Source organism: Pteropus vampyrus, unplaced genomic scaffold, assembly GCF_000151845.1.
Source record: "Pteropus vampyrus isolate Shadow unplaced genomic scaffold, Pvam_2.0 Scaffold95, whole genome shotgun sequence".
Classification (NCBI taxonomy): domain Eukaryota; kingdom Metazoa; phylum Chordata; class Mammalia; order Chiroptera; family Pteropodidae; genus Pteropus; species Pteropus vampyrus.
In genome coordinates this window covers 2,464,893-2,483,054 of record NW_011888876.1, presented here as the reverse complement: position 1 = coordinate 2,483,054, position 18,162 = coordinate 2,464,893, and the positions used below count along the sequence as shown (strand labels likewise).

Below are 18,162 nucleotides of genomic sequence, written 5' to 3'. Positions count from 1 at the left end.
TCCTTTGTTGCTTTGAGTTATGGTAATTTATGTTCCTGTGTGTCTCCCCCTCGGGACAGACACTGAGTTCCCCAAGGCCTCCTGGGACATCGTGGACCTGCCCCGGCCCAGTGCCTGGCACTTAGCCGGTTGCTTTCCGCCACTCCTTCCCTCCCTCCCTCCCTCCCTCCCTTTCTACCCGCTTCCTTCCTTTCTTCCATCCTTCCTCTCTTCCCTTGCTGCCTGTCTCCTTTTGCCTTTTCTTCCTTCCCTTTTCTGTTCCTTCCATTTTCCTTTGCCGCTGGTTTTCTCCTGGTGGGGGTTTACGCAGCTCCTGCCATGAGCCCCAGGAAGCGTGTTAGCCTCTGCCACTTTGAGCTTCACGAGGCTGCGGGCGACACCTCTGTAGGACGGGCTTGTTTCCCGGGGGCCCAGCCGGTCACGATTTTCACATGGTTACTCCTTCAGAAGGTACGAAGCATCTAGTGGTCGTGGGGAAACGATCTTTATTTATAAATGTTGACACTGACAGGTTATAAGCAGGTTATAAAAGTTTTATATATTTCCGAGTATTGACCCAACTTCGAAAATTTAATTTTAGGAGGAGGACAGTGTGTAGTATTGTAACATGTCATCTATTAAAAGTTGTTTCAGAGTGATCCTGTACCTGATAATCCAGTAGCACAGAAGAGCTTATGAGAAAAGGCTTGACCCTCACCCCAGTCCCCTCCCCAGAGGTAAATGCTTTAAACTGTTTCTCTTGTGGTGACTTTCGGAGCTTTATTCGGTGCACCGAAACCTCGATTTCTAGCGTCAGCGGCTCTCGGCTCTTCATAGTGTTTCCCGACCGCTCACTTCCTCTGCTGCTCCTCCCCTTCTCCATGTGCCGCCTTCTTCAGCCAGCTGTCCTTTTTCATTGTCAAAATAATGAAATTAACATTCTGACATTCTGCGGCTGCAACCAAGTCCGCCGCACGTTTCCTTAGGCTGACTCTGAAAGTCGAAAACCAGCAAACAGCATTTATTTTTATTATGGCTGTGTAAATACTATTGAGTGCCATGCTAAGCAGCGTGCCAGGATGAGGATGCTGTTTGACTCTCTAACGACCCCGGACCCTGGGCGATTCAAGGGGGAATATGCGTCAAGGACCCACAGAGTCTCTCTTTTTTTAATCCATCAACTGCCTAATATCGGAATGTATATACATATGTAATATTTAAATGGATCCAACTATTAACACGTATTTAAACATAAACATATGCTATTTAAATGTACATGTATTTAAATACATGTATGTTTTAATATATACACACAGGCATTTTGGTTTTTGTTTTTCTTAGAGATTATAATTTTTTTTTCTGTTATTATTCACCTTCATTGTGTCCGCAAACTTTTTCAAGCTTTATATTTTCATTTCTTGTCCTCTTTTTAATTACGTTAACGTGTCTCCCCTCAGGGCCCCTCGTCTGCCCCAGTTTGAATAGTTAGTTGTTCTTACCCTTCTGCACAGCTGTCATTGTGGGCCTTCCCTTCACGCTACGGTTGGACCGTTCCTTTTTTTTTTTTTTTTTAAGTCGTATTTATTGAGGTTTAATTTCATCTAGTAAAGATTCACCCTTTTTAGTGAACGGTTCAGTGAGTTTTGATAAATGTATACTCTCACGTGTCTACCGCAATCCAGAGAGAGAACTCTGTTACTTCAAAACTTCCCTGGGCCCCACTGTCGTCAATTTGCTTGCTGTCCCCAAGTCCCTGGCAGCCAGCGTGATCTAATTTCTGTCCCCGTAGTTTTTACTTTTCTCAGAATGTCGTGTAAATGGAATCATCTAATATGTTTGCATCCGTTTCTTTCACTTAGCATAAAACTTTTGACATTCATCCGTGCCGATGCATGTATCAGTAGTTATTCCTTTTTTATTGCTGAGCAGTATTTGATTGTGTCCATCCCTTCACCAGTTGATGGAGATCTGGCTTGTTTCTATTTGGTGGAAATTGAGAACGAAGCCGCCATAAATATGCACTCGTATTTTTTTGCATGGACAGGTGTTCACATTAGTGAGGTGGCTGGGTCATCTGGTAAGTGCAAGTTAAGGTGATAAGAAACTGCTGAACCGCTTTCCCAAATGGTCCTATCATCTTTCACACCCAGTAGCGAGGCACGAGAGCCCCGAAAGGCCTTACTCCTTAGTCACACCCACCCCCAGCCCAGAGCGGGCGCTGCCTTTGCCCACCGCCCCGTGGGGCTCCCATCCCCGGGCTGTTTTCAGAACTCCTTCGACTAAGCGTGTGATGGTCCCTCCGGCTCTGAAGATTGCTCCAGAGGATAAGATGGGAGGCGTGGGGAGAAGCACGGAGGGAGGAGGAAGGAGAAAAGGTTGCCATTGAGCAGAATAGTAATATGGTGTTGGTGGCTGCCAGCCTGGTGGTGGTCCCTGGGGCCAGATCCGGTGACCTTTCTGTGAGGCGCTGCAGCTTCCCTGTGGCCCGTTTTAGGGACGTGTTTTGGAGACGATGGCCATCAGGGGGAAGTGCGTGTGTGGAAGTGCCACGCGTTGGCACCAGGCTCCGGTGGCCCCGAAGCCCGGATCCTGTGGGGCCGTCAGGGAGAACTGGTCCCACTCCTCAGGTCTCTGCCTCACTGACCCTGGACACGGTCAGGGTCAGGCCTTTCTCAGGCCCCTTCTGGGCATCCGACTCCCAGACTCCTAAGCGCAAAGCTGGCAGCTGCTGGGGACGCTCCTGGCAGCGTGGCCCAGAGAAGCTTTGCAGGGTGAGCTAAAACCAGTGGTGACTTTTGCTGTCACCTAGGAATGCTTGCAGAAGGGAGTATTAAGACAAAGTCGTTTTTGCGTCAATTAGGGATTTTTTTTCCATAGACAGTTTCTTTGTAATAAACATTCTCCTTTGACTGTCAGAATGGACGTCTAAATGTATCTCATGTCGTTATGTGCTTTTTATTTAAGGTAGGTGGTCAGGCACCCTTCTGGTCTGGGCCTGCTGATTTTGAGGTGCCCGTGGGATGCCAAGGAAGCTGTGGCCAGGAGGTAGCTGTTGTCCCAGCTGGAGCTCGGGAGAAAAGGTTGGGCTGTACGTGGACACGTGGTGGAAGCCACGGCAGTACACGTGATCTTGCAGGGAGGAACATAGACACAGAAGAGTACAGAAGACCACCCTAAACAGACTTAGGAGCAGGCGGGGGACACGTGTCAGAAAAGAAGAACAGCAACTGGAAAATAAGGCTGAGAATGGGCGGGCCTGAGAGGTGAGACGGCAGCCAGGGGAGCACAGGGCGAAGGGAAGGGCAGGGAGTGAAAACTACGGCGGAGGAAGTTGTCACTGTACAGGAAGGGACGGTTTCCGTGGAGCAGGAGGTGGAGGGAGGCGGAGAGCGGAGCGGGTCGGAACCCAGAACCCGGAGAAGCGACAGCCCTGTCGGGAAGTTCACCGGTGAGGGGAGGGAGACAGTGAGCAGGAGCTGGAAGAGGCAGAAGGTCTAGAAAAGATGTCTTTTGCTATTACTGTCATTATTATCTTCGTCACCATTATTATTATTAATCAGAGAGGCGTATGCACGTTAAAATGCTAAGAAGCGGGAAGAAGAAATTGGTGAGGAGGAGGCTGAAGATACAGGGATGATGTGGGCATCGGAGCGAGGCCTCCGAGCAGGGGGAGGGGAGGGGACCCAGGCCGCAGTGGACAGTGGGGCCTGAGAGGACAGGGCCAGGAGAGGAGAGGGGACAGGTGCATCTGTCCATCCGTGGCAGAAAGGTTTCTTCTCACATCTCTTTTTGTCTCTGATGAACCTGGAAAACATCCAGGTGACGGAGAAGAGGTCCCCGAAGAAGCCGGCACAGGACAGTGCAGGTGCCCGTTCTCCTTTCGCATCCAGGTGTCCTCAGCAGAGGACTCAGAGCTGAGGAGATCCTGGGCACAGTCGGGGGTCCCTGAGCGCAGCCCGGGGACAGCCGAGTGGCCCCTCGATGATGCAGAGCCACCAGCGCCTTACCAGCTGAAACCTGCCCTGTCGCCTCTGGTCAATTTTAACTTAATTGCGCTCCAAGCAGTTCCATAGCATGGACCTTTTTTAGGCATTAGTGACTGGAAGAGTTTTGTTCTGTTAGCTCACATTTTCCAAACCCACTTCACACAGATGGAATCTCTCGTAATCCTGCAAGGCCAAACACTGAAGAGGAACAGTGCCAAGGACTTGTTGTAGTGTAGATAGAGTGATCTTATTTCTTTTGACATCTTGATGAATCTTTCTGCACTGAAACTGGGCGATTTCAACACCGAGGACCACTCATCCTCCATTCATTCAGCAAATGCTGCTGGCATCTGCCGTGAGCCAGGCCTGTGTCCTGCACGTCACCTCTTTTCTCAGGCTCTCTTTTGGTCTCTGCCACAATTCTGCGTAGTTAATGTCAGCATCCCTGTTTTCATCAGCGATGAGACTGCCGGCTGAGTCCTGGGCTGGAATCTGGAGCAAGATCTTTGGCTTTAAGTCCTTTGCTCCTTCCATTTCATCAAGAAACCTCTTCAGCGACGTTTGACTCTGTCGAGGTTTTAGTTTTAAATGTCGCAAGCCTTCCTCTGCAGAAGCTTCCGCAGGGTACCGTCTGAACCCAAGAACTGCACGTACAGATTTCGAGTCAGGGTTTGGAAATGTTCAAGTCGAGTAAACTCAGGCAGATGTATTAAGTACCTGCTTTGGTTCCTGCCTGCGTGACATTGGTAAAACGAAAGGGAGATGATAGTAAGTTTTTAAATAATTCAAGACAGCACCAAGACTGTGGTGTGGGAGGAAGAAGAGGATGTTTGAAGTGGGAGCCGAGTCTCACAGCAGCGTGACCCTGGGAAGCGGTGGCGAGACAACCTTTATCACGCACTTGCATGCGCAGCTGATGTGCAGAGGACCAGGATCTGACCCAGTCTGTCTAACCGGAAGGCCCTTCTGCTCCCTTTAGGATGCCTTCCTGTGTTACTTACGGCGTGGAAATAGGACCACAGATTCTGAATTAAACATAGACGCATACACACATCTACGCATATGTATGTGTATATGATTTTTGTTCTTTATTAAGCATTCAGGAAAAAACTAAGGGGCAACTCTCAGCCAGAAATTGGGCAACAGCCATGCCTCAGTCCTTGAATATCAGTTTTGAGAATTCTCTTTTATATCTGATTATAACCCATACCTTTCCAGGACTGGCTTTGGGATTATCAGGGGAGAAGGTTCTTGTCTTCACAATTAAACCTCAAACGGGCAATAATAGACATTTGCAAAATGATTAAAATACGTGTTCTAAAGGTGGGGAGGGGAGGGAGAAGGAATGTCACTGAGTTAGGTCAAATATGTATTTGAAAACAGACACAAATATACATTTTCAGAACAAGGAGAAGCGTAGTAAACAGAGGTAAATTCCATCTCTCAAAGAGATTCGTGTGTACTTTTGAAAAGAAGTTGAGTCTAAGTATTTATTCATGAGAATGGATAATACCGAGCCCTTTTCCTCTTGGTTAAAATGGGTGTGGTGAGGATTACACGAGATGACTGGTGAAGTGCCTCGTCCAGCGCCTGACGCCTGGGGGATTCTGGATAAAACGGCAGCATTAGTCAACATCATCGCCATTACTGTTATTTGGGGTCTACATTGTGAGGGCGCGAAGGACGTGGCAGGGTCAGGGGTGGTTGTGTTTTCTCGTGTGGGCGACTGGGAGGGTGACGATGATGCCATTTACAGAAGCGAGGCAGCCAGGAAGTGCAGCTGTTCCTTAGCTCCTGGTTGGTTCCCAGTCGTTCTCAAGTCCGGGTCGTTCATTTGTATCCAGAGCTGCCCATCACTCTTGGCCAGGCTTCCCACCAGTGCTTGTCTGCGGTGCATAGTGGGTCTCAAGATGCATTCGAAGGGCCCAGCACGTCGGGCACAACTGCTCAGCCAACGTGTGTTGTCTCTGGCCATTCCCACTGCCCTCCCCAACTTCCTGGTAGACCCTGGTTTGTGTCTGTGCCGGCCAGCGGGCAGCTGGCTCTCACAAAAGAAGCTTATAAAAGTTCCAGGTGTGTGCCAAATAATTTTATTAGTAATACAAAGGCCCAATATCAATCAAAAGGAGGTCTTTGAACTTAGGGGCAGAAACCTTTAAAATCTGCCTTCCCTCCATTCTCTAGGGCTCCCCGGGGCACAAGCTGGGAATGCTGGGTGTTTAGATAGTGGCTTTTCCTTGCTTCTTTATGTAACCCCCCAAGCAGTCTCATTAGATGCTCGTTATCCCCTTGGGTAGGAACCAGCCTCGCCAATAGGTAAATTTAGGTAATTCGATCAAATTATAACGCTAAAGCTGTTGGGAAAGAAGAGGCAAGGCCCTGAAAACGATGTTCAGGGGGCCCTCCCCTCCGGCCCCCTCTCGGTTTTATGGGAGATGGGAGGGGCCCACTTCAGGAAGGAACCCGAGGTAATTCCAGAGGCTTCTCTGATGGCTGTGGGCTGGGACTGAGGCTTTTCCTGACTCTGGGAATGGAGGATGTCACATAGTTGACGAAATCTGAGAGTCTGCAGCCAGATTGAAGTTTTAAGCTTGCCTATTGGGGGAATGAGTCCCACTAGTGAAAACATTGTGTCCCCTCTCAGACCATGTGCATTAAGAAGGGACTTCTGGTTCTAGTGGCAGTGGTAGGATTAAGACTGTTTTGACACAGAAGTCCTGGGAAACGGGGCTGGGGTCGTGGAGAAGGTATCCCACGTCTCCTCCTCACTCCTGGGGGCGGGGGTCCTCCCAGGAAGCACCTCCACCTGTCGGCTCAGCCCTTCTCCCGGAAGAGGGGGATCCTCGCCCACCCTGGCAAAGATACAGATGGCCAAGGTTCAGCCCTTCCCCACCTCCCGTCCACAGTCAGCTAGATGCTCCCGGTGTGCTTGTGTCCCATTAGAATCGCTGCTGAAATGGACTCTTTGCTTCCTAGGAACTAGCCAGCTGTGGATGGAGTAAGAAGGAGAAACATAGTCTCGCCCCGAACGTTGTGGCCTTTACCCGGAGGTTTAACCAGGTAAGCAACACCCCTTGCATGTGCCTGTCCAGTAAGTAAGGATGTCCCCCGTGGGCTGGGAGCCCTGCCAGGGGTCAGTCCCAGGCACCTAGCTCCAGGGCCAGACCCTGTTCCTGATCCCGCCACCCTCAGGAACGGCTGTGTATCGCAGTCCTTTTTGTCACCCAGCAGGCGAAACTGAATCCATCTTTCCTGGATTTAAATTGATTCCGTGGCTTCCAATTCCCTATAAGCCAGGGTGCAGGCACCTTGATTGCTCTGCAGGGTCCTGCACAGTGGATCTGCTCCATCCACCTCTCCAGCTCATCTCTTGTCCCTCCGCCCTGCTCTGCGGGTTTCGGCCACCCTGGCCTTCTCTCTCTTTCCTGATGCACCATATCCTGTCCCATCATGCTTGGCGGTCTTCTCAGCTCAGAATTCTTCGTTCCCGTTCAGTCCCCGATCGGAACTCAGCTCGAATGGCACTTCCTTGAGGGGTCTTTTGTGAATCCTCAGCCCGTTTAGGGTCTCCCCATGTGGCCCTTTACTCATCTGTCCTCATTTTGCGTGACCCTCCAGTCTCCATCCTCCTCGCCAGCCTGTGGGCTCCAGGAGGGCAGGTATCATGTCTGCCTTGTTCATCACTGTGCCCCCCACGGCCTTGCTCAGCCTCAGGCATGCCACCGACCCTCAGTACATACATGTGCAGCGAGTGAATGAGGTGCTCAGGAAACACGTCTTGAATTGAATTTCTTTGAATTCCTGAAGGCCCGGTCACCAGCTCCATATGTACTGCTGTAAATCAGCCTGGTCTAACTGAACCTTTGCTCTGGGAATGAAGATCTGCACCCCTGCTTGTTGGACTGATAGCAGGGACTTGGGCCTACTGAGTGGGGAGGGCTTCTCATTGCTCAGCCAGACCTTGATCTTAGTGGAAAGTACCCTGCACGACCCCCTTGGACAGAACAAATCCCACAGGGGTGCCGTCGGTAGTTTTCCTTGTTTTTCTGGTTTCACTTGAGGGCATTGGCCTAGAGGTTACGTAACCTGCGTGACTGGACCTCTGGGTGATGGGCCTGGGTTCCCGTGGGCCTTCTCTGCAGCTGGGCCCTCCCTCGGAAATGCCAGGTCCTGTGCCTCACCATTACTCAGCCCTCTCCAGGCTTCCGCAGCCTCGGCCTCCACCCCAGATGCAGCAGGAGCCTCGGATCTGGAGGCACCAGCCTGTGGTCCTAAGATCAAGGCTGGAGTTAGCATTACTGCTGTTTTATGAGATATAATAGGAACTAAGAAAGGCCTAGATCCAGCTGTGGTAGGGACTGCACATCGTTTGTTTTGGAAAGGGACGTTCTGAAACCTTTTGTTTCTTTTTTCTTTCCTTTCAAAATCTTTCACTTTTCAACCAAGCGTAGTCTTTAAAAACAACAACAACAAAAAAAAACCAGAACAAAACAAAACAAAAACAGATGCGCACACACTATCAGGGGATTCATAGTTTCCTTAGCAAAACTATGTGACTAGGAGCCAGCTCCGTCCCACCTCTGACCAGCCGCAGAGCTCCCAGAGGAGGGCTGCCGGGGGTCCTGATGTCATCTGTTTTGCACGCGGAGGCCAGGTCAGCTTGGCAGAGGGCGGTGTGGCTTGCTCTGTGAACAGTCTCAGTGTGTCCAGATCAGACCAGTGAAGCGAGCCAGAGTAAAGTCAGTCACGTTTTCCCAAACAATGCTCTGAGAAATGGTCTTTCTGCCAGCCTGTCAGCTACACAGAGGGAGCAGCTCCTGGACACAATCCTGGTGGCTCCGGTTTGTAAACTGGCCAGCGGCCAGGCCTGGTCTGCCACTGGAGCTGCTTTCTCTGAGAAGAATCGATTGGCCTCCTTTCCTGGCAGACTTCCACATGTAAGAGCACGGCTCCTCGTCAGACCCAGATAAAGGAAAGCAGGTCACTTACCTTCCGAGCCACAGTTTCCTTATCTGTAAATGAGAACAGTGACAGTATTCACCTTGCATGATTGTTGTCAAAATGAAATGAAGTGATAAGTGGGGCGGTCTTAGCACGGTGTCTGGTATGTAGTAAGCATCCGAATGTTTGGGGGGAAAAGAAGGGGAAATGTGCTGATCAGTGGATTGGAACAGTTTACCAGGGGATTTGAGGTTCCTTGTGGCCAAACCAGAAACTCAGTGGCCAGTGGCCTCATCAGGCCCTGTGGGCTTGCCTGCTTCTCCATGGGGCCTGAGTCCCTTGGGATTGGTTCCTAGAATGGCCGAGACGGGAGCCTGGCCAAGGTCACTAAGGGTCTGTCATGGGCCAGGCTTATGTCCCGGCCCCAAGGAGTTCAGCATAAAGCACAGAGGTTCCCCACCTTTCTTGGCTCATGAGTTTTTGTTTATTAGAATCTGACAAATCGTATATGAACCTGTCTCCAGATAAGTGCACACATATGTAATTTTACATTTAATTTAATTTTAATGAGTTTGCTGCCCCCCACCCTGAAGCTTGTGCACAAACACTGTAGGGGTCTCTGGACAGCAGGCCAAGAAGCTGTGGTTACAGGAAATCAAACAGACCTGGGTTTAACATCGTAGCTCTGCAGCTGGTTAGCTGTATGATCTTGGGCTGTCTTTCAGCCCCTCGCCTTCCTCGTGTAATCATTTCAAGTGGTTTTGGAAGATTTAATGAGACTCTTGGATGTAAAAGGTCTAGCTCAGCACTTGCCACACGGTAAACAGTCAAGGTTAGCTTTAACCAAAAGGTGCAGGGGAGTGGGAGCTGCGGGCTGAAAGAAGTTGAGGCTCGGGCCTGATTGCTGGCGGATGTTGAGATCGTGTCCTGAAGATGCTGCATAATTAGAAGGAGAGGAAGAGGGAATTGGGAGGCCTTGGTCCCAGTGCAGACACTGCTGCTACTTTGCTTTGAGGCCTTGGGCAAGTCTCCTCCTCTCTCTGGGTCCCTGACAATTATATACTAATGGAGATCAGGCAGGGCCAAAAGGTTCCCAGGATCTTTCCCTGGAGGACCGCTTTAACTGTTCCCATGGACTCCTATATACATCGTCATAGCTCCTAGTGACAGAAACCCCAGCTCAAAGTCGCCTCAGTGGCTATGGAACGAAGTCCAGGGAGTGACTGGACTTTACGTGTTGGGAGGGCGCTGGGGCCGCGCCAGCCGGCCTGGGCGCCCGCCTCTGGCTTCTGCGCCGGCTCCCTCCCAGGCGGCCGTCTCCTCCGTGGTTGCGAGGCAGCTGCCAGCAGCCCCCGGCCCGTCCCATTCCGAGGGCAATCAAGGCGGACAAGTCCTGCCTCTTTTTTGGTCGCACTAGCACCTGATGTCCTGGAATCGAGACTCGGGGCCTCCGATTGCCCGGCTTGTGTCCCAGCCTGTTCACCCTGAGCTCATCGCTCTGACCAGCAGGACGGGAGGCCGGGGTTGGCCAGGTCTCGGAAACGGGGCTCCCCGTGTCGGTGGGGGTGGGGGAGGGCAGGCCGCATGCACTGAGCGTGGAGGAGTGTGGTCCCTCAGGGAGAGTCAAGGTGCTCTGACAGGAAGCTGCTGAGGACGGTGGCCCAAAGGAGAACACGGGTGCCCCCCACAGCCCCTCCGCTCTCTCCCACTCTTCCTCCCCACCCTGGGCTTTCTCCCCAGTCCGTCTGCGGATCCCCCGTCTCTGTCAAGGCTCGTCTGCCTTCCCAACTCCCGCACACCGTCAGCCCAGTCACCGAACGTCCCGCTTCCTCTCGGCTTCAATGAAAACAATCTAAAAAATATTGATTGAACACTAGGCTCAACTTACTGGGTCAGACTCTGTGCTAAGCATTTAACCCGTGTTTTCCAATTTGGTTTTCACAGAGTCCCCTGAGGTAAATATTTTATGCCCATGTTATAGATAAGGAAACCGAGACCAGGAAAGTGAAGCATTTTGTTCAAAGTCACGTAGCTGGTGCGTTTCTTCTCCTGAGGGGCCTCCCGCCTTTTTCTGAGCACGACTCCTGGTCTCCCAGATCTCATTCGTAGGAGGGCTGGAGACAGTGCTTGCGTTCCCCCTTCCAGATGCTAGCCCTGAGCCGTTATTCTTTCCCCATTGTATAAACCCGCTGTCATCTGGGGCTCGTCACTTCTTCTGTTCATTTATGTATTTAACAGGTATCAACTGAACACATCCCAGGCCCTGTGCTAGTCGGCGGGTGGGGGGGGCGGTCCACAGGACACTAGATGTAGCCCTTGCCATTGTCAGCTCCGAGTCTGCTGTGGGGGACAGATGTGATGGCGGTGATCACGGTCCGGGGAACCAGCGCCAGGATGAGGACACCAGGGCGGGGGGCGGAGGCGGGGGCTGTGGGAAGGGAGGGCAGGAGACTGCATCGGAGCCTCGGGGAGGGATAGGGGGAGGAAGTGGCTGGGCCCAGGAGTAAAAAGCAGGCTTGGCGATTGACCGGATGTGGAGGGAGGTGGCAGGGAGAGCGAAGGCGGGTCAGCCTTCGAGATAGTGAATCCAGAGGGAGGAGCATTGCGGGAGTAGGAGAGGACTTAGGTTTGGACATGTGGGCTGAACTATGCAGCAGGAAATTAGACATTTGAGTCTGGAAGCCAGGGGAGAGATCTGGCCTGGAGACGCAGATATTGGAGGCATCTGGGTTTGAAGCCACGGGAGTAGATGAGCTCATCCAGGGCGAAGCAGGCCCGAGTGAGAACCCGCGGGCTGCTGACATTTAAGGGGTGGCAGAGGAAAGGGGGCTGAGAAGGAGCAGCCTGGGGCCGGGAAGAGCACTCAGAAAGGGTAGTGTCTCGCATCCGTGTTCCAGGAATGAGGGAATGCTACAGAATAGGTCAGGGGGGTAGACCAGGAGAGCCCCTTGACTTAGGCGGCATGGGCTCAGCCGCAGCAGTTCTGTGGGGATGTGACGGGGAGGGTGGGCAGTAGAAGCTGGGGTGGCGGGTGTGAAGAAATCAGGAAGGAGGTGTCGGTGATGCTTAGGACAGTGACCCCCAGGGAGGCAGGTGAGGAGGGAGTGTCTGGAGCGGGTGAAGACATCCAGCGAGCTGGTTTCTGGCCCTTTTTCTTTTCAGTGGGAAGAGCATATTTTGAATGAAAGGAGCCAGTAGACCAGGACCTGCTGAGAGAGAGGGAATGTGTAATGCAGCGAAGCCCCGGGGAGGCGGGAGAGGCCACGACTGGGGCCTCTTCAGCAGGGCAGAAGGACACAGACGTGGGCTTGCTCTCTGGAGTGGAGCTCGCGGTTCACGGCTCCTCTGCCCTCAGTGAAATGGGAGGCGAAGCGGGAAGCAGTGGGGTGGGAAGACTGAGAGGTTCGGGGCAGCTTGAAGAAGCCACCTCGGAGGAAAGCAGAGCTGGCTGTGGAAATATGGAGAGGCGCTTGGGCAGAGACAGTGGTCCCCAGCGTGTGAGGGGGTGGTTTTCTCTGGCTGCGTCCCACAGCCTGGGAGTAGGGACGAGGGGGCCAAATGCTTGGATTCATCCCCAGTTGGGGTTAGCAAAGCAGAGTTTTGGGAAGGAGCAAGGGGCAAGGGAACTTAAAGTGCTGGCTAAGAAGGGGGCTGAAGTGACAGATGACAGGGGATCAGTCTACCGAAGGGGAACGGGCTGCCAGGGGGTCCAGGGCATGGAGCGAAGGACGGACGGGCACGGTTCCGGGGGCTCAGGGAAAAGGTTAGGACTAGGAGGTTGAAAGGTTGTGGCCAAGACTGGACTTTGAAGTTTCTGGAGCAGAGCCATCCCGGGTCATTATGGGGAGGAGGCTGCTGAGGTGGTAGGTGGAGAACAGTCACAGGACCTTGAGGCCACGGTCACTCACCGATGCTGCAGCCGCCCAGGGAAGGAGGTAGGGTTTGGTACGGAGAGGAAGACGGTGGTCCAGACCCTGATCTGTTTACCATCTCTGTAGCTTTACTCTTTCTGGATTTTTTGTTGACATCTTCCAGAATGTGAAAAAAAAGTAAAGGGGGAGGAGTGTAATCATACATGTGTCACCTTTTTGGACTGGCAGTGCACCTAGACACAGACTTTATGCTTTTCATACAAATTAACTCAACGTGGATCATAGACCTAAAGATGAAAGACAAAACTATAAAACTTTTAAGAAAAACAGAAGAAAATCTACATGACCTTTGGTGTTGAGTTATTAGATATAACACCAAAAGCACAATCCACGAAAGAAAAAATTCAAAAGTTGGACTTTATTAAAATTAAGATTTTCTACTCTGTAAGAGACACTGCTAAGAGAATTAAAAGACAGCGCAGACTGGGGAAAAATATTTGCAAAACACATATCTGATAAAAGACTTGTATCTAAAACGTACTCCTAAAACTCCACCGTAAGAAAACACCCACCAAAGATGGTGAACAGACACCTCACCAGAAATGTACAAATGTAAACATATGAAAAATGCTCAACATCATTTGTCATTGGGGAAAATGCAAAACACCAGATACCTACTAAAATGGCTAAAATACAAAAGAAAAAAAACAACTGACAGTACTAATTGCTTACAAGTATCTGGAGCCCCACAAACTCTTGTTCATTGCTCATGGGAATGCAAGTGGTATGACCTAGCAATTGTGCTCCTAGGTATTTACCTAACTTATTTGAAATCTTACACACACACACACACACACACACACACACACACACACACACACACACAAAGCGTGCACACATTTATAGCAATTTTATTCATAATCATCAAAAAGTGGAAGTAACGAAGATGTCCCACAACAGGTGAATGGCTAGACGAACTGGTAAAGTTGTATAAGGGAATAGTAGTTATCAAAAAAAAACTCCCATTAAGCCATATAAAGACATGGATGACTCTTAAGTGCACAGTGCCAAGTGAAAGAAGTCTGAGAAGGTGACATATATATGATTACACCACCCTCTTTTTTTTTTGACATTCTGGAAAAAGTCAAAAATAGTTCTGAAAAGGTAAAACTATGGAGATGGTAAACAGATCATCGGTTGCCAGAGGTCTGCGAAGGGGAGAGGGTTGAGTGGGTGAAGCACCGAGGGCCTTTTCACGGTGATGATGATACCGTAATGTCGGGTACGTGACACTGTGCATTTGTGAAAACCCACAGAACTTCATAGCACCAAGAGAAAACATTAGCATATGCAAATTTCTAAAAATTCAGTGTGTTCTTAAACTGGGATGCAGAACATAACAAAAGAATCTATATTATGAATATACAGAACGACCTCACTATGTAAGGCGGGTGAGGGGGAAAAGTGCCGACCCAGGTAACTTTGGGAATGAGTGGAGCTGGTCCAACTGAAGACAGAAGGAACCACATGTAAGCGCTGGACTCTGTCTGATAAAGCTGTTTCCCAAGGGGCGGGTGACGATGCTGGGGCCATCATGACGCGTGAACGCTGGAACTGAATAATTAAGGCAATGGATGGCAGTGGGGACAGCCAGCTTTCTCACTGTCAGAGTGGGGAGTTACAGACAGGCTACGCGAGAGGCTAGCGTGATCCGTACAGTAATGGATTGGAGCTGGAGACGTCAGGATGGACTCATATGTAGTTTAATGTAGATACGGATGGTTACAAGTAGAAATATGTATAGATAACGTATATATACATGGGTTAGCGTGTGCGCGTGCGTGCGCGCGCGCACACACACACACACACATACTTCCTTGCCCTACTGAGAGGGCCTAGAAACAATGATACCCCCATAGCAACGAGCACACCTAGCACCCAGGTCTTGGTGTCTAATATCATAATCTACTAAAAGGAATCAAGGCTCCTTGGAGAAATGGCTGGTTTAGGACTGGGGCAGGAAATACGCAAGGTGAGCCAGCCTGTGGCATCTGATAGTGCCAGAACGTGAGGAAGCGCCCAAACAAGCAAGCAGCAAGCCGACACCGTGCTGGGGGTATGTCAGAGGGATGCAGGAGCCAAGTGAGAGCTCTCAGTGGCCAAAGCTGTAACAGTTTGAGCAAGAAAATAGCATAGCATTGGATTATAACCCTAAGTATAAAATAAATAGATGAGTCCCTTCTGATATAAATAAATGATTGCATAAATAAACGGAGACAACAAGACAAACCTCCTATGCAGAAGAATTCCAGATAATTTATGTAGAAGTTTTGCTCTCAGAAGGTAGAGCCCAAGTCTTCACTTCCTCCCATAGTGACTTCCTTGGAAAGTTTGAGGTGAAAGTATTATTTATGTAACCAATTCCTTATTGATAGCCATTTCCCCCCTAATCTTTTGCTTTATAAACAGTACTTCAGTGAACCCTTGTACATATGTCCTTCTAAGTTTCTGTATATCCATAAAATATTCTAGAGGGAATAGAACTTTAATATCTTGAAAGATATGTTCAGGTTGTTCCTCAGAATTGTCTTATGGATTTATATTCCTCCAAACAGTATATCAGAGTATATAACTCACAAAAGGTTAATGCATTTTCTTTAATATACAAAGACCATTTACTAATCAACAGTAAGAGGACAGATATCCCAATAGAAAGATAGGTGAAGGACATGAGTAGATAATTTACAAGGCAAGTAGTACAAATGACCTATAAAATTTGTAACAAAAACTTGAAAACAAAAGTGCAAAAAATGTTAATCGAGTAGTCAATGAAAGAAATGCAAACTAGAAACAGTGAGACATTATTTTGTCCATTAGGTTAGTAAAGAGAAAACAAGTTGTAATAACTGGTGTTTGCTTGTGTGTGGGAACATGGATCTGCTCAAACTTGTTGATAGATAAACAAATAGACCTTTTGGAGGCCAAGTTTTTTATATAACTTTCGAAAAAAGGTACACAGACTTTTATTCACTCTACCTTACAGGAATTTACCCTGAGACCTTAATTAAGAATGTATACAGGTATATATATATGCTCACCACAGCATTGTTTATTACAACAAAATAATTAGAAATAACCTACCCAAAATAGAGGGTTACTTAATGATGATACATGCCTAAGATGAAATATGCGGCAGCTGCTAAAAATCGTGTTGTAGAAGAATATTTATTCACTTATAAAAATTCTTCTGATAATATGATTAACACATACCGGTTTAATGGAAAAAGATAAACATGTCTTATTTATGGAAAAAACACTAGAAAGACACATACCACAGTGTTTATCGTGGTGGTCTGTACGTGACAGCAAGGTTGCAAATGACTTGTCTTTTGCGCTTACCTCTGTTTCCCTTATTTTCTGTATTGAGCTTTTCTTAAATTTTATAGTTAGAGACAAAAAAATGTTTAAAACGGCTGGTCCTACCTTCGCAAGATCGTTCTCATTCGCCCCTTCTTTCCATCTGCTTCCGTGTGGCCCTAGCTCAGGCCTCCCGTCTCTCACTTGGACATTGCACCAGTGTCCTCCTGTTGGGGTTCCCTACAAAAGGATCTCACCCGTTAGCCCTCCTCAGAAGCCTCTGGGACTGTCCCTGTGTACATAGGGTCTTAGGGGCTTCTGGTAACCCTGTTGCCCCAGACCACCCCCCCCCCCCGCTTCTGGTAACCCTGTTGCCCCAGACCACCCCCCCCCCCCGCACTCTCCCTTTTCAGCTTCAGTCTCCCTCGTTACCTCCACCCCACAGAGCCCCTGCAACACCAGCCCTATCGGCCTGGCCCGCTCAGCTCTCCTCGGCCCCGGAATATACAACCGCCCATCAGTCCTGTCTCTACCTGTTTAAAGTCTGCCTATCTCTCAAGGCCTGCCTCCTCCAGGAAGCCTTCCTATATCATCATCTTCCCCACACTCCAGGCCATGGTCACCAGCTGCCTTTTAATACAGTGATTTCTGGAGGATGCTGCCTCTCCCTTTGGTCACCTCCATGTCAGGCAAGGACTGATCAGATCTGGACGTGGACGTGTGGTGCCTGGAGCCTACACAGTAAGGGCTCCATGGAAGTCCGTTGAATTCAGCGGACCCAGCGTTGCCTCTGCACACCACGTGATGCAGATCACGGTCAACTCTGCCATGCTCCGTAATTATGCCTGAAATACGTGTGATTTTTTGGCAGGCAGGAATCTATTAAATTATACAGTACATATAAATGATCACATTGGAGATCGTGTGGCGTAAAAATGCACATGCATTAAAATAGAAGGTTTATGGGCATATCACTTAGAGTCCAGAATATCTTTCTTCCATAACTGGCTAGTAAACAGTTGAGTCTGAACTTAATTTTAGGCAAGTCCTTGGAAAAAATGATTCTATGGAAACCCGGGCATGTCCTGGAGGAAACCACAGATAATTACACAGAGAAAACTTTTCTGTAATATTTCTGCTTAATATGAAAAGGAAAGTTTCGATTCTTGGTTACTCTTCCCTTGTTTTTTTTTTTTTCATCGGAAAGTGACAGTATTTCAGGACAGAGAATACGTTTGGATGTGGCCGTAAATCTGCTTTGCTCGCTCGAGAATATCCTTAACTCCTTTTTGCTCTGTAAAATGGAGAGGCTTTCAGTGCCTCCGCTTCCTCTTAATTCCGCACGCCCGCCGCACTCCGCCCAGCCCCCCGCCTCGCTCCGCGGCGCTGCCCTTGCTCTCTTGGGCGTCCGTGTTTCACACGCAGTGGTCGTGTTAGTGAAACACAAGCAGGCACGCTCACCGCTGCCCAGAGTTCCTTGGCACGAAGCCCCCGCTGTGTTTTCTGAGATGTCGTGCGAGTCAGCTCCGCACTGGTAGATGACTTTCTTGTTCTCACGAAAGGACTGGGGTTCGGGGAGGTTGGTGTATGTGAAAGGCCGAGCGGGAACCACGTTCTGAACCAAACGTACCAGTATATCCTTTTGGCATATGCTGTCTGCAGAAACACATGCCCCTTAACTTGCATTGCTTTATGGAACTTTAAAAGATGCTTATGAGAAAGAAAAAAAAAAAAAGGTGCTACTAAATCATTTCAATGAGTATATATGTGTGAGCCTGTCTTAGAAAATTAAATTTTTTACAATTTTGTGAATATTGGTAAATCCTTCTTTTTTGGATCTGGCCGGGAACATGGATCCCATGGGTGGTACTGCCAGGAAGCATGTATCTCTGGCCACGTGTCCATCTGTTTGTCCGTTCATCTGTCCTTCCGTCCATCCATCCATCCATCCATCCATCCATCCATCCATCCATCCATCCATCCACGGCCTCCTCACACTTGGGAGCCTTCTGAGCAGGAATCCTGTC

The 18,162-nt window shown here is 49.4% G+C and overlaps 1 protein-coding gene across 1 annotated transcript in view; it reads left to right on the top strand.

The window, feature by feature from the left end:
• RALGPS1 (Ral GEF with PH domain and SH3 binding motif 1) overlaps window positions 1–18,162 on the top strand; it is a 262,710-nt gene that overhangs the window by 68,152 nt on the left and 176,396 nt on the right. The window contains 1 exon segment of the mRNA XM_011364270.2: window positions 6,942–7,025. Within this exon segment, the coding sequence (XP_011362572.2) occupies window positions 6,942–7,025 (84 nt within the window).